General features: G+C 34.6%; 2 protein-coding genes across 4 annotated transcripts; one reads left to right on the plus strand and one right to left on the minus strand.

The window, feature by feature from the left end:
* The first annotated feature begins 14,937 nt into the window (after positions 1–14,937).
* LOC141683656 (GDSL esterase/lipase At5g33370-like) lies at positions 14,938–17,326 on the plus strand. Of its 2 annotated transcripts, none has more exons than XM_074488405.1 (5): positions 14,938–15,300; positions 15,629–15,756; positions 15,874–16,116; positions 16,496–16,749; positions 16,899–17,326. In XM_074488405.1, the coding sequence occupies exons 1-5, from the start codon at positions 15,039–15,041 to the stop codon at positions 17,008–17,010; spliced, it is 999 nt and encodes a 332-aa protein (XP_074344506.1). In that variant the 5' UTR covers positions 14,938–15,038; the 3' UTR covers positions 17,011–17,326. The 2 variants fall into 2 exon arrangements, with proteins under 2 accessions (XP_074344506.1, XP_074344505.1); XM_074488404.1 differs by having other exon boundaries at positions 14,939–15,300; positions 16,496–16,748; positions 16,881–17,326.
* A 299-nt stretch (positions 17,327–17,625) lies between these two features.
* Positions 17,626–20,442, minus strand: LOC141683657 (GDSL esterase/lipase At5g33370-like). 2 transcript variants are annotated; one of them, XM_074488406.1, is made up of 5 exons: positions 20,099–20,442; positions 19,698–19,825; positions 19,077–19,319; positions 18,130–18,382; positions 17,626–18,031 (listed from the first exon to the last, which is right to left on the minus strand). In XM_074488406.1, the coding sequence occupies exons 1-5, from the start codon at positions 20,343–20,345 to the stop codon at positions 17,799–17,801; spliced, it is 1,104 nt and encodes a 367-aa protein (XP_074344507.1). In that variant the 5' UTR covers positions 20,346–20,442; the 3' UTR covers positions 17,626–17,798. The 2 variants fall into 2 exon arrangements, with proteins under 2 accessions (XP_074344507.1, XP_074344508.1); XM_074488407.1 differs by having other exon boundaries at positions 17,626–18,014; positions 20,099–20,441.
* Positions 20,443–20,809: the final 367 nt, after the last annotated feature.

Here is a 20,809-nt window from a genome sequence, read left to right on the forward strand (position 1 = left end):
GCCCAAAACACAATTTAATAGGGATGATTTGGATGATGATGAGCAGAAGAAAGATGATCAAAAACCTTCTGGCTCAAATCCAAGTCACTTTTCTAAGGCAACTGGCAGCAAAGAGAAGAAATAAGATGAGAAGAAGAGAGATGATAAGAAGAGAGGGGATGAGAAAAGAAGAAAGAAGAAGGAGGATGATTCAAGAACAAAGAAAAATGTCCAATCAATCCAAATCCAATATGTTCAACCCAATAAACCTATAAGCTCAAACACTCAACTACCCTTGACCTCAAAGCCTAATTTCTTGTACAAATGAACTGCTAACACCATACTTAAAATACCAATCACATCCAGCCAATCCACCTTAAAGAAAATCACAAACCTACCCTCATTCAAGCCACCTGTGAAAACTCATTACAAATCAGAAATTGCAAGTTACTGAAAGGGCTATCTGGAATTGTTATAATCAATCTGACTTTCTGCCACTAAATTAATGCATCACAGATGAAGAATATTTCCAACAGTTAGCTGAAGAAATAGTCAGAGTCTGGGTTGTATCCTATACAGAAATCAGGATATATTATGATGATGGTACCTTCACTCTACTTGGCAGCAGCTTAATAGATATACTTTCAACCACATAATTTAAATGAGTGATCAGCTTGATGAAGGATAAGGATACAATCAAAAGGGCTTGGAAGGTTGTACTATGAGTATGGGTGAGAGAAAGGGATGAAAGAAATGCAAGAGCAAAGGTTGAGAAGGAAAAAATGATAAAAAGTATGCAGAAGAGCTTGCAAGAATTGAACAAAGATCAAATGAGCTTAAGGCGAAGGGGTTGAACAGACTTTCCAAGGATGGACATTTATGAACATAAAAGCTGACAGATTTTCAAGATTTAGAGCTGGTTACCTAAATGGTTATTCATTAAATGAGTGGCTCAAGCTTGTAGAAACTCTAAGAGGTAATGAAATCTTAGAAGAACTTGAAGTGCTAGTAAAGTTTAAGGACCTCATTAGAAAGGAACCGGGCTATGAGAATTTCATGTAATGAATGTACCTGTCATGTAATCAGTTTATATATAAAAGTTGTACTTATATTTCTGTCAATTTTTATTATTGATAATTTTAACTTGGGGTTAGTCTTGTTACCAGGAATGAATTTGTGATAATCAATCTTCTCATAAATTGGGGGAGATTGTTGTGCAAGATATGCATGTACTATAACAAGACTAAGTCAAATTGACAGTTCTAAGAATTAGTTGTATGATAATCTTAATTTGTATTATGTATTGTATTTCTTGAGTCTGTAAAAATGTCAAAGATTAGACTGGAGTATTTTTCTGTAAACAGTCTCAAGCCTAAGAATAAACTTTAGAAAAAGATCATGCCTTAGAGAAATTATGAAGAAGCTTGGAGTTGAATAAATCTATTTTGAGAAAAATATTCTACGTCAAGAAATCTACATGTCACAGATCAAATCATATAGAGAAGTCATTCGAGAACTCCAGAATGATTTATCGAGAAGTCCAGAATGACTTATCGAGAAGTCCAGAATGACTTATCGAGAAGTCAAGGATAACTTATCAAGGAGTCTCAGAGATATCGACAAGCCAAATGGAGATATGAAGATTGGAGATATCGACAAGTCATTCCTGCATTCGAGAACTCAGAGATATTGACAAGCTCAAAATGTAGATATGGAGATTGGAGATATGGACAAGTCAATTTAACATGAAGAGACTTGGATACCTCGATAAATCAAGTTCACATTCGAGGACTCGGAGACCTCGACAAGTAAAGTTCACATTCGAGAATTTGTCGGAGGCTAGAAATGGAAAGTTTTAGAGATAACTTAAAGTAGGGTTTAGTACATTTCTTTGCATGTCGTGTAAAGCAGTATTTTACTAATCTATAAAGTAAACACTGGTCCTTTATTTTTAATTGTATCAAACAGATCTAGAATTTCTTGTAACTCTCTCAAGGAAGAAGCCGAGTTCTTAAGATAAAAAGAACTCAGAATTTGTAGTAAAACACTAGCTTGATTTTTATTTAAAATTAAGTGAGTTTTGAAATATTGTGTGCACTGTCTTTATTTCAGTTAGCATAATATTGTTACAGCTCTTGTCTACTTTGATCACCAAGTTAGAGAAAATCAAAAAATCTTAAAAATAACTAGAACACATTGACCCCCTCTCTGTGTTATATTCATTACCTAATAGTTGTCATTTTCTGATTATATGGTCCGCTGCACAAGTGTGAGTCAACAAATATTTTAATTATGCATGTCGCGCTGTATTTCTCCCTACTACGCCAAATATAGATGGGACACTCTCCCTCACAACATACTTGGCCATTTCTATTATCATTAGTAAAAAACTGTGCCCCTCTTCTATCAAGGACACCACATCTCATCACAGACTCCCTAAATTCAGCCATGTTCACAAATTGCATCCCAATTTTCCACTTTGGAACCTCATCACTACCTCCAATTTAGAATTCTCATCCTCACTTGAGTATGAGAAAGACCCCAAGTTTTGAGAGTCAAAACCAGACTCTTCACTAGGATACCTCTGAGGTATATTCAAAATATTATACAAGTTGTCTTTAAACTTCTTAGCATTTTCCCTTTTAGCATGCAACTCATTCACATTCACATTCATTGGATTCCTCACTGTCACTCATATTTTGGTACTCGGGATCATCTGGATCATCTGTGTCATCACTACAACCATCCAATTCATCTGCTTCCTCCTCATTTTCATTATCATCACCAAGTGTTTCTACTTCCATAATTTTATTCTCGACATTAGCAATCCTACTAGATTAGTTGGCAGATGCCCAATTATATTTAATTCTTTAATAATAGTATATCTTGAAATAGTTTAATTTCGATGTATATTATGCTGTATTTATGAAGCTGAGAAATAAAATAAAATTATAAATATAAACACTTAAAAATATCATGACATAAATTATAATATTTTTATATTGATTAACATTTATATAAGTGGAAGAGAGAAAACTAGTGGAGACTATAAATTGAAGACTATAAAAATGAGGAGAGGAAATGAGAATTGAGAAAGAGAGAGAATGAGTGTAAGTTAAAAATGAAAGAGAGAGATTGAAAGTATAATTAATTATGGATGAAATATTAGGGGAAGATGATATTATCAAATTAATGTGAGTTTGACACATAAGATTTGATGATGTCAGCTATTAAATAGTAATTTGACACATCAAAAAGTATGACATCAACTATACTCTCTTTTAGTATAATTGTAGATAGCTAAGTTTTAGGGTGTGTGGAACATCGATAAACTCTTCAAAATTGAAATGATCAACATACAGGTCTATCATACTGTAGGACTTAGATTATGCTACCAAATCCCTCATAGATACATCATTATAAATTAATCTAGACCCATCCTTGAAGCTGTGATGATCACATTTTAAGTAAACCAAATAGTTCACATCATATTTAGATTTTCTAACAAAATATTCAAGATCACGAAACGATAACAAATCACTATCAAAATCTTTAATTCTTTAGTTCTACCCCTAACATAAGTGACATTGGGAGGAGGTGTGTAAACTCACCCTGGTGATGAAGGTATATGGTGGTAGACATACTCTAAAAATACAAAATACCACATAAGTATACACCTCTTTATATATGAACTTAATTATACACTAACATAAAACTCAAAAAATATATGGGTTCATATATTAAACAACGCGAACATATCTTTTATCGCAGAAATCGGTTAAAACTTGATGATGTGGGCTTTTAATCGACACTAGTACAAAAATGACTTTTAGCCACGGTCAAAATAGGCCTTTAGCGTCGGTTTTTCAGCGTGGTATATGCAGGGGACGCTAAAGGTATATTCTTTTTGCGTCGGGTAATTAGGCGACACTAAAAGTTTTTAGCGTCGGTTAGATGACCGACTCAAAATTTCCATTAACCGACGCTCTTGCTTGAACAATTGCGTCGGTCTAATAAAGTGCCGACGCTGGAATTTGTAATAAGATGCGTCGGTTTATCAAAAAACCGACGCTGAAAGTTAATATTAAAGGCGTCGGTTGTTAAAATTGCCGACGCTATATGTTTATGTTAAAGGCGTCGGTCGTTGAAAAAGCCGACGCTATATGTTTATGTTTTAGGCGTCGGTTGTTCAATAAAACCGACGCCTAAAGTATTGTAAAAAAATTAAATATTCTTTTCATTTTTATTGATATCCTGAACCTGCTTTTTACAAATCAGCATTCCCACAAATATAACTGAATAATAAAATTAACTAGGAATCAAATTGAAACTAAAGTAGGTCTCAAGCTATCTTTTCATACGATACATTGAATTTTAAATAGAATCAAAATATTTTTGATTAAGTAATAAATGACAATGTGTTCCCAAAAAATATTAATATTCATTTGGCATCATCGAATTAGCAATATCGATGTTGAAAAATCCAGCAAATCATTATTTAGCTTGGGAGGTCCAACACTCAAGAATCTCAGCAAAGTCCGGCACCTACATAATATAGTCACACATATACAATATTAGTTAGTAATATTTTGGTACATAATTAGCAACATATATAAGATTGTATGTCTCATTTTTCTAGATTTGTCTAAAGTTATTATCATACCTGATTATAGACATTCGACAATAAAAAATTTTGCCCAAAGCTCTCGAATCTCATTAATTTCCTTCTTAGTATATCTTCTTGAACCAAGACCCTTTCAAATGGAAATGATAAAATATTTAGACTAATCTTGAGTTTAGATGTTTGTAAAACAATATCAAATATTTTTTGTCTTACCACTTTCCAGTTCGTGTTAAGATCTTTTTGACAAAGCATGACTATGTCATGCATGTACTTCATAACAAAAAAACCACACTCTGTGCCTCCTTCTTGTTGAGGACACTATACATAAAACACTAAGTTTGATTATATATAAATAAATATAACAACAACAAAATTAAAATATGAATTAAATAAGTTATACCTCAACCTCCGTATGAATCCAAAGAAATTCTTTTTTGTTATTCCTCTTTCCGCCTCCTGGTACATACAACTTAAATGCCCTATGTAATAGGAATATGTCAGTACATAATTCAAAAATCTTAGAAATAAGGATATATATATATATATTGTAGACTATTTGAAATTTAACTTACGTTCGTGCAGGTGTTGTCAACCGTATTTTCCGTTCCTTCTTTAAAGAATCAAACACATAGATAACACTTTCATGGAGACAAAATAGGAGCAACATCCAGTGGTCACTACACCAATAGACATATATATATATCATAATTAGATTATATTTTTAATAAAAATACTGAACATAAAATTGGTTTTGTCCCCACTCTTGGATATAAGGTGCTAATATAAACTGCTTCTCTTTATTCGCAACCAAATTTTTTTCCATGTACTCGGCTGCATCCTGAATACGTTGATAATCACGGATATGTGGTATTGCTAATCTGGATGGCAACATGAATCCAAATTTATCATTATTCAATTCGTTGCAAAGCTTCCCAATGTACCTACATGCAATGTTATTTATCACAATCAATATGTATATTGGATAATGATTCTAAGGTAAATTAGGAAGTAAAGACTAGTCTTACTTCAAAAAAATTTCCAGAATGGGTATGTTTAACCAGCTCATTTTCAAAAACTGATCAACATCTTCATGTGCAACGTATATTGGATCTTCTCCATTTTCTTCATACTTAAAGAGCGAACCTTTTTTATTAGTGGACAGCTTTTTAAGCAAAAAACGTAAAGATCGACAATGCTCAGTTGAGTTTGTGTCATCATCAGGGCTTTTCTTGACAGGAGTTACAGAACCTTTACTTTCAACTTTCTTAGGCATCATAAGAACTTTTTTTGGGCTAATGTCATGGCCTTTTTCCTTATCCATTGATATTGGATCCTAATGAAACAAAGTCATCATAAACATGATATATTGTAATGGAATGAGAAAAATACCATAACATGATATATACCTGTCCTAAAGTCACAAGGTCCTTTGGCCATTGAACGAAACTACCCGCTGCATTTCCTATAGTTTCAAGTTCGTTACATGGCACTGGAAGGGGAATAAGTTGAAATTCTGGTACAACATCATCAACAGATACTCTGACATTGTTAGGCACAATCGGGTTATTATGAATCCTATTTTCCCCCGGACTGATTGAGGGAAAAACAGTCCCCCTAGCCACAACAACTCTTCCTTTTTCCACATGTATCACCCAAAGATGACAAAGGGTTGGTGTCTGCAGTATACAAAAATAAAAATATTAGTACATTATATAGTCTTTAATCTAAACAGGTAGCTATTATTTAAATAAGAAATAAATTAAAGGCCATGAGCTAAATATTTATACAAAAGTACCTTGATATTTGAGATATGATCTTGTCGATTCACCGACTGGCAACTGCTTCGAACAGTTTCATTTTTAGGAATACCAAAATCATTGAAAACATTATCCTCCGGGATGGACAAACCCACCTGCTTTAAATGATTAAAGATTCCTTGAAGTTTCAAATTCATCATTTCATTCATCTTTTCATCACACTCCTTTTGAACTTTTTTGGTGATTTCTTGTGTGATGGTAGCCAACTCATCCACCGATAGGACCCCACTCTGTTTGGACTTCCCTGATCCAAATACTTCTTTAATTTTGGCTCCTCCTCCAACCCCTCTAACACGCCCGCCATGTTCTTTACGACCAAGTGCACGCGATAATATGTCATCATGACCTTGTGGAGTCCATGAACCATCTGAAACTTGCCTCTGCAATTCTCCCTGTTTTAAACAATGACAAAACCTGCCATCAGGAGGAAGTGACAGGTATGATACCAAGCGACTGTAAAATGAAGGACATTAAAATGAATGTGATATATAGTTAAGGAACTCAAATTGATTTGCGAATTAATTAGATAGAACCAGCTAACCATGATGCCTGGTGTGCAGCTGAATGTTGTCAGGAGAATGATTTAAGTCACAGCTGAATGTAATATATCCATTTTAAATACATAGCTCATTTACTTGGCAGAACTTAAATCACAGTTATACTTCAAAAATTGAATTACAACACTCTTTAAAGTGTCCCAGACTCACAGGACCTCTCATATATAAGACATAATTATGCATAAAAAAGTAAGTAGATTTACCATTTTTGCAAAGACTTCCTTGGTCTGCAAATTTGGGAAGTAATAACCTCCACCCTCCTTCTTCTTCACACGTGCTCTAGACCAATTGAGAAAGGGGGATTCTCATCAAATTGATCATACTCATCCTCGTCTTCCACATTATCAATTCCAAGAATGCGTCGCTTACTTTCAAGAACAATTGACCATCTAGAATCAGCGGGGTCTTTAATGTAGAACACTTGTTTAACTTGTGTAGCGAATATAAACGGGTCATCTTCATGTCCAAATCGATTAAAATCTACCAAAGAGAAGCCCGACTCATCTACCCGAATGCCACGCTTGACATCGAACCATTTACATCGAAATAGAGCAACTTTAAAATCCGTATAGTCAAACTCCCAAATTTCATCAATCACGCCATAGTATGACTTCTTTATATCTCGTGATGTGATAGAATTGTCCCTATCAAATTCAGTCGAAGAAGCTTCTACAGACACTCCACTATTCTGCACAGTGCTCTTGTTGTCGTGACACTGTGTATAGAAAGTGTACCCATTAACATCAAATCCTTGGTAAGATCTCACTGGCATGTCAGGCCCATACGCTAACCATTTTAGCGTACTAGAAACAGTGGTATGACTTTCTGAATATTGAGACATTACTCGATCTTTAAACCATTTAACAAAAGATCGATTGTGTTCATTTGTAACCCACTTGCCACTCTTAGAAGGATGCATCTGTCGAATCTCAACTATGTGTTGTTGTAAAAAAGGGTGGACTTCTGTCATGTGTTGCAATACAAAAAGATGGGCTCTATTAAGCATTTCACCACTCGGACATATCATTTTATGTCCCAATGTACCCTGACCTTCAAGTCTTCCTTCATGCCGAGATCTTGGAATTCCGACTGGATCGGTAGATGCTAAATAATCAGTACAAAATTCAATAGTCTCTTCAACTGAATACCCTTCAACTATGCTACCTTCAGGCAGACGTCGATTTCTCACGTATGCTTTTAAGATACACAAGAATCTCTCGAAAGGATACATTTGCCGCAGATATAACGGACCACAAATTTTAATCTCTCTCACAAGATGAACCACTAAATGCACCATTATGTCAAAAAATGAGTGTAGAAAAGACATTTCAAACTCACAAAGTGTAACAATTATATCTGCTTGCACAGTATCCAATGTCATGGGATCAATCACCTTACTACATATAGCATTGAAGAAGAAACACAGTTTCGTGATGACCAATCGCACATGCTTCGGTAATATGCCTCGAATTGCAACCGGTAATAGATGTTGCATTAACACGTGACAATCATGTGACTTCATTCCTACCAACTTCAAATCTTTCATTGAGACAATGTTTTTTGGGTTTGAGGAATATCCAGATGGAACTTTCACACTAGATAAACACTCACAAAAGCTGATTTTTTCTTTTCTAGATAGAGTATAACAAGCCGGAGGTAGATATGCACGCTTTCCTGATTGTTGTGGTGCTAATTCTACTCGTATACCCATCTCTTGCATGTCTAATCTGGCTTTCATTCCATCCTTTGACTTACCGGGTATATTCAACAATGTCCCGACAAGGCTTTCACATACATTTTTTTCAATATGCATGAAATCCAGACAGTGTCTAACTTGCAAGTGTTCCCAGTATGGAAGATCCCAAAATATAGATTTCTTCTTCCAAATACTATTTGGAGTTGGCTTTTTATACAACTTTCCAAGTACAACATCAATATCTTTAACTCGTTCCAAAACCTCACTCCCCGTTAATGGTAAACGAGCCACTCGAGTCTCGACAGTCCCGTCAAAAGACTTTTTCCTCTTACGATACGGGTGATTAAGGGGAAGAAATGTACGATGACCCATATAAACATTCTTTTTACAATTGTTTAAACGAAGATCAATTGTGGCATCTTCACAAATCGGACACGCTTTAGCTCCTTTGATAGTGTATCCTGAAAGGTTTCCATAACCTGGAAAATCACTTATGGTGCAAAAAATCATGGCACGTAAAGTGAAATCTGTTTGGCTGAATGCATCATATACCCTCTCACCTTCATCCCACAATAACTTTAGATCTTCAATAAGTGGCTGAAGATAAATATCGATATTATTTCCGGGTTCTTTAGGACCGGGGATTAGCAATGTCAACATGATGTACTTGCGCTTCATGCATAACCAAGGAGGCAAGTTATAAATTGTCAGAAGAACTGGCCAAGTGCTATGTTGAGAGCTTAAAGTGCGATACGGATTCATGCCATCCGCACAAAGCCCAAGTCGTAAATTTCTAACTTCTCTACCAAATTCCGGGAACTTTCCATCAATGGTTCTCCACTGTGGAGAGTCACCAGGGTGTCTGAGCATCCCATCTGATTTTCTTCCTTCCTTATGCCACCTCATAAGCTTTGTATCAGTGACATTTGCAAAAAGGCGTTTGAATCGCTCCACTACGGGTAAATATCGCAGCACCTTCGCAGGAGGCCTTTTTTTATGAACACTCGAAGAATAATTTCCCTCCCGCTTGTACCTAGATGCTCCGCACTTTGGACAAGTTTGTAGATGTTCATACTCATGGCGAAACAACACACAATCATTTATACAAGCATGAATCTTTTTTACATTCATACTCATGGGACACAATATCTTCTTCGCCTCATAGGTGGAAATGGGAAGCTCGTTATTCGGAGGGAGTATATCAGCGAGAAGTTTTAGCATTTCTGTGAAACTCTTGTCACTCCACCCGTTCTTCACTTTAAGCTTGCACAATTTCAAGGTTGTTGATAACCTAGTAAACTGATCATTGCACCCTGGATAGAGGAGTTTTTTGGAACCATCAACCAAGCTCTCAAGAATTTTTGGTTGGTGGTTTAGAAAATCTTCAAGATCTTCGATCATCTCCTCGACCCTATCATTTTCCACGTCATCTTCTTTATTTTCAGGCGTACCATCTCCAAAACTTTCATCATTCCTTGTATATGTCTCCGTTGTTCTAGAGTGTATTCCCTCTCCATGCCAAATCCACCTAGTATAATCATCCATGAAACCCCGTCGGAATAAATGATCACGCACTGTGTCAACAGTAGGAAACTTTTTAAAATTATAACAATCATAACAAGGACACATGATCATGTCCCCTTTTGCATGTTTCTCCGCACATTCAATGAAGTGCTTGACGCCACTAATATACTCATAGGTCGCCCGTGATATTTTGTACATCCATGTACGACGATCCATTTTTTAATTCTATACAATAAATGATAGACAAGTCAGTAAAGACAAGTTGCAAAAATAAGGAACTAAAAACTACAAATCAAAGAAATAAACATATATATTACCAAAGACACATTGTAACTCAAAAAATATATTTGGTATATCTTTTAGTAATATTAACCTAAAAAATAAACATTAAATTTAACTAACAATAAGTAGTTTACTAATCTTTATCTCAAATTCCACCTAAAATGAACAATTCCAATCCATATATCTACATATTTGTTAAGAATACACTTTACTTTTTTTTTTTTCTTGTTTTCCTATTTACACATGAACTAGGACTAAATATATATTAATCATTATCTAACTATTTACTCATTAATTTTTATCCACTCTACACTATTTTTCAACTTGCAGGATGTTAATTCTCTACTTAAATAAATATGCAAAACAGAGGAGGTAGAAATCCATGCTGCCAGGTTGCGTCAAACTTATAGTACATCTTCAAAAAAAGAACAAAACTGTAAAACAAAAAATGTTCACTACCTGTATTCATTTTTTCATCAACAGTTTGTGCATAACTAACTATACTATATTAACTTTTAATTTCAACATGATACAATTATTAAAAGTAATCAAATAGAAGATACACAGTGAAGTAGAGATACAAACCAGAAGTAGAGATACAAACTCGTACACCATAGATGAAATCGGGGGTTAGGAGCCCACGACCCTAATCAAACCAACTGGACTACCGGAGTGGAGAAAAGTGAACCCAATTACTTCAATTACAACCAAATAGACTAACTTGCTTCAATTTGTCCAAACCAATCAGCACTGAGAAACACCAAATTCTGGAATACTACCGTTGGTATCTTAGTTTAATCGCTAGTATAAAAACGAAAGCGGAGGGGTGAATACCTGAGTAAAATTGAACAGGGCACGTAAAGATGGGAAATTGAACAGACACAGAGTTAAAGGAGCGGAGGGGAGTACTTCTCTTACCCGCTTTCACTCCGGTGGTATTTCACCCTCTTTTTTCCCTTTTCATAATTTTTAAAACTTATTTTACTCTTCTTTTAATTATGTTTTTTGTTTGATTATTTTGAGATTAATCATTATTTTTTTCTTCATTAAAAAATTTTAAGTTTGAGTTACATAAAATTTTGTATATTAAGAAAGTCAATGTTTATATAAAAGTAATACTTGTATCAATTTAATTGTATTAAATACCCAATAAAAAAACATTGTATTAAAAAAATATATTTTGTGAAACAAAGTTAATATTAAAAATATAAATAATATAAATTGAAGATGTGTGACATGGAATAGATTTTGGAAAATAAAACTAGAGATTAGTGTTTGAAAATTAATTGAAAAGTTGAAGTAGCCAACTAATTTGAAACAATTTTTTTCATAAAAGTGGACATTTATTTTTGAAACAGAGTAAACAAAATTCAGTATTGTGTGAATATCAACAACATAGAAATGTTATTACTTTTATTTTATTTAACATTTCGATATAAAAAACAAATTAAAAAAAATTATGAGATACATATGATAAATAGATAAATATATGAATAAAAAACAATTATACAAAAATAAAAAAATTAAAAGAACACCTTCAGTGTCCTGACATCCCTGATCTAATTAATTTTTTACTCTAATACTTTTAGCGTCGGTTAAATTAAAGCCCGTAGCCTAAAGCAGAAATTTATAGCGTCGGCCAACTAGAAGCCCGTAGCACAAAACATACTTTTTAGCGTCGGTTGTAAACGACGACGCCATAAATACTTTTAAGCGACGGTTATCTACAGAAGCGACGCTATTAACACTTTTAGCGTCGGTTAAATTAAAAACCGACACCAAATGCCGTGCACATATACCTATTAGCGTCGTTCAATCTTGCAACCGACGCAGGAAGTACCTTTAGGCGTCGGTTCTTTAAAGAACCGACGCTAAAACTACGTTGCAGAAAGTACTTTTTGTACTAGTGCGAACTCCTAAACGCAATATATGAACGATCTCTCTCTCAATTGAACAATTTCAGTCGGTTCAAATTTCTTTTTTTTTCTTATTACAATTCAATCCTGCTTAGTTGGAGTCAATGTTCACCTTTTTTGTTGCCACGTCACTCCACCTGTAACTTGTGTTATGAATATAACATCTCCCGTCAAGTCAACAACAAAAACTAACAAGACTATCATTAATGTTAATTAGAGACTAGAGTGTGCAAGTGAGATGCCGATAACTGAAATAAATTTTTTAATATATATACACCCTTCACTTTAGTAACTATTTTGAGATTTAAGCAAATAAGAAAGTATGGTAAATTTACATCTGACTCGAGATACGACCCTAATAAACTTTTTCTTAATCCTGTACACGATTAAGTTTGGTCATATTAAGTTTGGTCATATTCTGTCCTTGTACTATTAATTTTTGATATATTTATATTTGATATTTAAATTAGCTAGTACCGAATACCGATCAGAATTAAATTATTTTCTTCCGAAACTTCAGAATAGCCGGAGTGATCATGTGTATTCTTTAGTCTAATGGATGATTAAAAAACATAGTATGCGTGTGGGAGTGAGTTTCTTCTTAAGTGTTGCTAAATTAGTGTAAACAATTGTAATGCAAAACTACGTGAATGTTGTCTCTGAACCCCAAAACTGTATTAAAAACCAAAAGGCAATGATTCCCTCTAGCTAGGAAATATAAAAAGAGATCTAATCAAGATCTTGTTGATGATGATGGAATTAAAAGGATGCTGCTGCTGCTGCTGCTGCTGATCGGGTATCATGCAATGACAACGATTAAGATGTTTTAATCAAGGTAACACTAACCACCCATGCAAAATGTCAACTGTTACGCATTTAAGACCGCATGTATGATTATTAGATTTCCCTAATCATACACTCATCACTTTCAATTTGAGAAAACAAAGCAGAAAAAGAAATGTCCTATATATTAATAGCTTAGTCACTCTCATATGCAATTAGGCCTAAACATCAATGTTCCCCAAAAAACACTCAAATCACAAACTTGTAATCTGTCATTCTTGGTGTGTTATTGCACTTTATTTAAGCATACTAGTATCCCTGCATAATGAAAAGGAAGCAATGTCAGGTGTCTTATGTCATCAGCACGTTAATCATATCTACATAGAAGCAAATAATACATCCTTCAAATAAATAATTGAGGTCTACGGTGGCGGAACCAGGACAAAAGCATACGGGCATGCTTAAATATTTTTCTATATATAAAATCTATCTTTTTTCTATATTTTCACAAGATGTGCAGTCAAATACTCCTATGAATAAAAAATTTATTTTTACTGTTTTTCGAGGTTAAGTACTATTACAAAAATTTATAAGGGCAAATTAACTACACCCGAGTCCATTTAGTATTGATAGTTCTTTTCACGGGGAATAAAACATCATACCATATCTACTAAGAGCAAATCTAATACAATGTTATGTTTGATACTATTGTTATATTATAACACCAAATACAAAAATATTCAACTCCAAAGATGTTTTATATTTAAATGCAAATATGGATATATGCATCCTGGTTTTATATTTAAAACCATGCATTCTTACCACATCATCTATTACTACAAATGGAGAATAAAAATTAAATAATTATTGTCTTGTACATCTTAAAATATCAAAACAATATTAAATTAAGTAGAAGTTAAAAGATTTATAAAAATTTAAAACTAGTTATGAAACTAGCATTGGAGTGCAACTTTTATTTTTGCATCAAAAATCATTTTTTGATTTCAAATTATAACAATAGCTACATCTATTTTAACATCACCATTGGACTTGCTCTCAATCCTACATCTATTTTAACATCACCATTGGACTTGCTCTAAATCAGTCAAAATTAATTAAATAAACAAATACTAGGAAGCATCATTACCATGTTTTTATTTGATTGTTTTGAATTTCAAAATTCAAGTAAAGAAATCTTTTTTATTGTCCAAAATTGTTATTAAAATAACTACTGAATTTATAATTAAATTAGAAAGACGCCCTAATGATATGTTCCATGAGTCGACCAGATTTAGACTTCTGCAGAACCTTTATATTTCGATATACATTCTCTTCTATTCTCTGTGCAAGTACGTACAAACAGGTGAGTAATATATGTGCATTTCTGAACGACTAATCGTCAGAAATAAACAGAAGCACAGAGTCAGGGGCGCGTAAGTTCTTAAACGCCGTAACTTGTTTTGTTACAAGTGAATAACGTTATGCAAGTGTACGATTATTGATACCAGTATGAGAGTTTAGTTAAGTTCCATTAAGAAAGAGAGATAGATTGATAAAATGTTACAATAGAAACAAGTTAGGTAAAATATGACGATGCAGCTTGAGCTGTAAACAATGTAGATGTGGTCCTGATTTAGTTATGCTACAGCCCCCTATTCATATATGATATAATTTAAGGGCAGCTATGGTGGTTGGAGAAGCCATTAATTACAGGACACCCACTTCACCCCCTTGTCATTATATATATAAAGCCCTAGTCTGCAATGCATTCATCACTTGACCAGAGGGGGACAGATACATATTCACTAAAACAATAGCAGAGAAAGCAGTGATCATCTATACTCTCTCTCTCTCTCTGTCATGGATATTTCGTCAGTCAATCTGTCTTCGAGGGCACTCCTCATCTTTCTTGTACTTGGTGTTTCAGCTGTTTTAATTGCTCCCCATCAAGCACAGGCAGCTAGGGCGTTCTTCGTTTTCGGAGATTCCCTGGTGGACAATGGCAACAATGATTACCTAGCCACCACTGCCCGTGCTGACTCACCTCCTTATGGCATTGATTATCCTACTCACCGTCCTACTGGTCGTTTTTCTAATGGCCTTAACATCCCCGATCTCATTAGTACGCTTCATCTTTTTCCTTGTCCCACGCACTATTAACTCGATTTTCATTATTAAAAAAATGTTATTAAGCATTCAATTTTTTAGCATGAACGTGACTACTTGTCCATGCACTATATAGTAGATTTTCATTACTTAAAGTTTGTTATTATACTCGAATGATCTACAATTAAGTTTTAAATTATAACATAGACCATAGATGTTTGTTTTCTTAATTTATCGTATATAATTTTTTATTATACATTTAGTATCTGCTAGCTTTTTATATAATTTTTAACACAACAAATAAAAAAAAAGTTATAAAAAATTGTATATACTATGTACTGCAGGTGAGGCACTTGGTGCAGAATCCACGTTGCCATACTTGAGCCCACAACTCGCAGGAGAGCGACTCCTAGTTGGTGCCAACTTTGCCTCAGCTGGAATTGGAATCCTCAATGACACTGGAATTCAATTTGTATGATTTGCCCTTCTCTCTACCTAGCTATCTCTTACGGTTTTTAATTTGCACAATGAGTTGATTCTAAAATTTTACCAACTTGTATTAAGTTACTTTGCTGATGTTGCATGGCAGCTGAATATAATCAGAATCACGAAGCAACTGGAGTACTTTCAACAGTACCAGACCCGACTGAGCAGTATAATCGGGGTGGAGCAAACACAAGCCCTGGTAAACCAAGCACTTGTGTTGATCACTCTCGGAGGCAATGACTTTGTAAACAACTACTATTTGATTCCCTTCTCTGCAAGATCTCGCCAGTTTTCTCTCCCAGACTACGTTGTCTACATCATTTCAGAATACAAGAAAGTCCTAAGGGTAATCTATATACATTATTCTTAACAATAATATTAACGTTACACCAATAAGGATCTCTTATATTTACATATGCTTGTGTGTTATCTGTAGCAAGTAAATATACATGCGTGAGTATGAAATCAATTTGCCGTTATGAGGTGGTCCGAAGGGTAGATTTTATCATTTATGATACACAATAATTGACATAAAACATATGTATATATACAGAGGACCCAGCTTTAATCCAGCATGAATTATAATTAGTGGTCACCTAATCTCTTGGCCTATGCACATATACCCAATTGTAGTACAAAGATGTGTAGTATATGAACAGGTGTAGTCATATTTATATAATTTGGAAATGTATATATAAAAAAAGAAATGCATTTGATGCATGCAGAGATTGTATGAACTGGGATCTCGAAGAGTTCTGGTGACAGGAACAGGACCCATGGGATGTGTGCCAGCAGAATTAGCGCAACGAAGCAGAACCGGGGAATGTGCAGTAGAACTGAATAGAGCAGCTAACTTATTCAACCCTCAGCTCATTCAAATGATAAACCAATTGAACAGTGAAATTGGAACTACTATTTTTGTAGCTGTTAATGCTGTTCAAATGCACATGGACTTTATCCACGACCCTCAAGCCTATGGTAAATTCCCCCCCCCCCCCCCCCCCCCGCCCCGCCCCGCCCCGCCCCAACTAAATGCCTGTACTTTTTCATATGGTTGAAATGAAATAAATCTTGATCGGTAAATACATTAATTATATTTTACTTGAGCAGGATTTGTGACATCAAAAATAGCATGTTGCGGACAAGGTCCATACAACGGACTGGGACTATGTACACCGTTATCCAACTTGTGCCCCAACCGAGACTTGTACGCGTTTTGGGATGCATTTCACCCTTCTGAAAGGGCAAACAGAATCATTGTGCGACAAATTCTCACCGGAACTACTGAATACATGCATCCTATGAATCTCAGCACCATTCTGGCTATGGACGCCAAGGTTTAATTCCTTGAGTATCCCCCCTCCGCACCCTTCTTCAAAGAAATGATTTCTTGTAGTTTGTTTGCTATATCATATTTTATTGTCGTATGTGTCAACTTGTGATTCTCTACTTTTCGATGTTTTCAGTTCATCAGGGCATTGGAGTGTTTCGTGTATTGTTTTACATGTATTGAACTTTATATATAGATTGGGTAATGCATTTGTGTTTCAGATTCATGGTCATATTGTAATAAGTTAATCATATTTTATATATAGATAATAACCTGATCAGAGGAAATTTTCTGTTGAGCTTCTGTATGAATTTTCTGTTGAGCTTCTGTATGTCCACTGTCCACAAACAGATACAATATAAATGCTGTGCATTGAATGGAAACTTAAAGACCCTTCCAGATCCAACAACCCCCTTTTCCATTGTAATAAAGGATCATTCTGCTAGCAGCCAAACATCCTTAAATATCCTAACAACTGCTCAAAAATTTTATTTTTCAATCACATCTAAAATACAGAAACAAAAATTAAAAATAACATTACCCAACATACTGGAATTAATAAATAGGTTTGGTATTGTTTGTGCCAAAACACATCAAATCTCAATCGCCTGGGAATGGAAAATAGGGTTACATTACGTGCAGAACATGAAAAATAAGAGGATAATATCATAATCGTAGCCAGACCATTAAATTCCCAATTAAACTGTAGAATCCATTGCAATGATCATGCTGAGATTCATAGGATGCATGTACTTTTGGGAGCCAATCATCATTTGTTGAACAATTAGCTTATTTGCTTTCTCTGAAGGATGAAATGGATCCCAAAATGCATACAGATCTCTGTTCTGGCACAAGTTTGACAATCGAGTACATAATCCGATTCCATTGTATCTTCCTTGTCCACAACAAGCTACCTTTGATGTTATGAATCCTGCCAAACATACAACAGATAGATATAATGAATCTGAATCTTTCAGGAGCACTTCAATCTTTAATGACCCGAAAGTAAAAACATCAAGTAGTGCATACCATATTGCTGGGGATTGTTGATAAAATCAAGATTCATCTCATTAGTATTTGCTGCAATAAAGACATGATCTCCAACTTCAGAATTGAGTTGCGTGAGAAGCTCAACCAGTTGCGGGTTGAATAAAGCGGAAGCCTGTTGGAGGGGAGCTGCACATTCTCCATTGACACTACGTTGGGCTAGTTCTGCTGGCACGCAACCTAATGGTCCCGTTCCTGTCACAAGAACTCTGCGAGCACCTTGTTCATATAGCCTCTGCACCATGGATTTCAATTATTACTCCATGACAGTAATTGTGATGCCAAATAATTTTTCAATAATATGTCCATAGAAATAGATTGAGTTCACAGAGCTTAGACTTCACAGAGCAGTTGATGACCATATTGAAGAAAGATATTAATTTTAATTGTGCAATGTATTCAAGGGGGTAAGTAATCAATCAGCACTAAAGCTACAAAACAGTCATAAATTTCATAATTTTTCCTTGATTTTAATGTTAACTCAACTGCAATACATTCAGGGATGTTGTTGAAGTAATAGATACCACTACTACGTACTATATTAGTGAGGTTCTTTGAGTTATAAAATTTCATACAAAGATCTATGTAAAAAACGTCGACCATTATTAAAGATCTCAGTGCAAGAGATGAAAGTGAGAGTCGTATATTGAAGAAATAGGTGTTTCAGTCTTTGTAAGAAGCACATGAATCGCATTAAATGAAATTGAAAAGCTGGTGAAATGGGTGGAAAAATTAACTATCGTCTTGATTGATAATATGTCCTTAAAATCTGTATAGAGTACTCCTATTGGCTAGCTTCCCAGCACTCCTCAATCCGTGCTAAAAGATAAAAAATGCATATGTAAAAACCTTAGACAAGCAACAAGTTAATTACTCAAATAAAACATGAAGACGAGTTTTGGAAAGAGATGAAATATAACATTGGTTACCTGTAAAATTTTGCGGTATTCGGAGATGATGAAGGTGACATAATTGGGGAGATTGTATTGGCGAGACCTGGCAGATAAAGGTACCAAGAAATAATTGTTGACAAAATCATTGCCTCCCAATGTGATGAGAACAAGTGATTCGCGTACAAGTTTCTTTGCCTGCTCTTCTCCAATCAAACCACTCACTCTTTGCTGGTATTGTTCAAAGTACCTCAACTGTAAGGGCATCCGAATCATGTCAACCTGCAAAACTCATTCCATGTTTATTATTATGTACTAGTTAATTAATTACCTCAAGTAATTTTGCAAGTCAAGGCCACACTTCATTTTATGAATTGGATAATCAGCTAGCAGTACTCTTTGTTCAATAAAACCCTAATTACACTTTCTTAACTAGAGTTAACTTGAATCATATCTAGTATTTTTTGTTTTTTTTTTGTACGTACAAATTTGCTCGTTTTATAAATAAAATCCCCCATAAAGAATATTTATGTAGTAGAATTTTTGAGTACTTATGGTGAACAAAAAATTAAGGAAATACAGATATAGAGATGACACACTAATTAGTTAGTAAATTAGTTAGAAGAGCCTAAACATGTTAATGAAAATTAAAGTACTTACAAATTGGACTCCAGTATCGTTAAGTATTCCAATTCCTGCAGAAGCGAAATTAGCTCCAACAAGAAGCTTTTCACCTTGGAGCTCGGGACTCAGGTATGGCAATGTAGGTTCCGAACCAATTCTCTCACCTGAAATATTATAGATACATGTAAGAATTGAGTAGCTAGATTCACTATACAAGTAGTCTTATGCCTTGCGGCCTCGTCACTTATACTTCACTAGCTCCATCACTAGCACACAATCTTTTCCATGCAAAATTACCATAGCTAAAACATTTACTTGACAGTTTAATTTCTGGCACTAGTAGTAAATTTAATTTTGAGTTACATGAAGAATGCATGCATTCGTCTTAACAAGTTACAAATGTAAAATACAAAAGGACAAAATAAACGAAGCCTAACTGATGAGATCAGGAATGTTGAGTCCATTTGAGAAACGACCAGTGGCTCGATGAGTAGGAAAATCAATGCCATAAGGAGGTGCATCAGCACGAGCTGTCGTAGCCAAATAATTATTATTGCCATTGTCAACCAGGGAGTCTCCGAACACAAAGAAAGCTCGAGCCTCGGCTTTTAGGCCAAGACTTGCTACAACTACTTGCAACACCAGTACTGTAAAAATTGTAGACATGGATAATGATAAAGCCATGCGGAAGAATGATTAACCACACTTACCTATTGGTGTAAATAAAAGTATTTGTCCAATAGTTGTAATGTGCTTGCAAGTATTAGTAGGTTATAGTATTTGTAAACAGGTGAGATTTAGTCGATATATATAAGAAAGAGAGAACTTGAAGTAAATGCTACAGTTTGGTTGTTACATGTAATAAGTTTTTGTCAGTCTTTTTAGCAGGTTTGAATTATTTCTTTATTAAATTCATACATACATATCGGCTTGGTGTTCTGGCATAGTTGCTCAATCGGTTTAAAAAAACAGAAATGGCATGGCTGAATCCGAATTTTGCAAAGCTAGCATGTTTGGTTGGCTGGGAAAAAATAAAAATATATATAGTGGTGTTTGCTGGTACACTTTTATGATATAAAATCGTCACAATTATTTTATCGGGTTTTAAAAAATGGATCGATCGGATTATCATCTAGAATGAAGGACGT

This window comes from Apium graveolens, chromosome 9 (assembly GCF_009905375.1).
Source record: "Apium graveolens cultivar Ventura chromosome 9, ASM990537v1, whole genome shotgun sequence".
Classification (NCBI taxonomy): Eukaryota; Viridiplantae; Streptophyta; class Magnoliopsida; order Apiales; family Apiaceae; genus Apium; species Apium graveolens.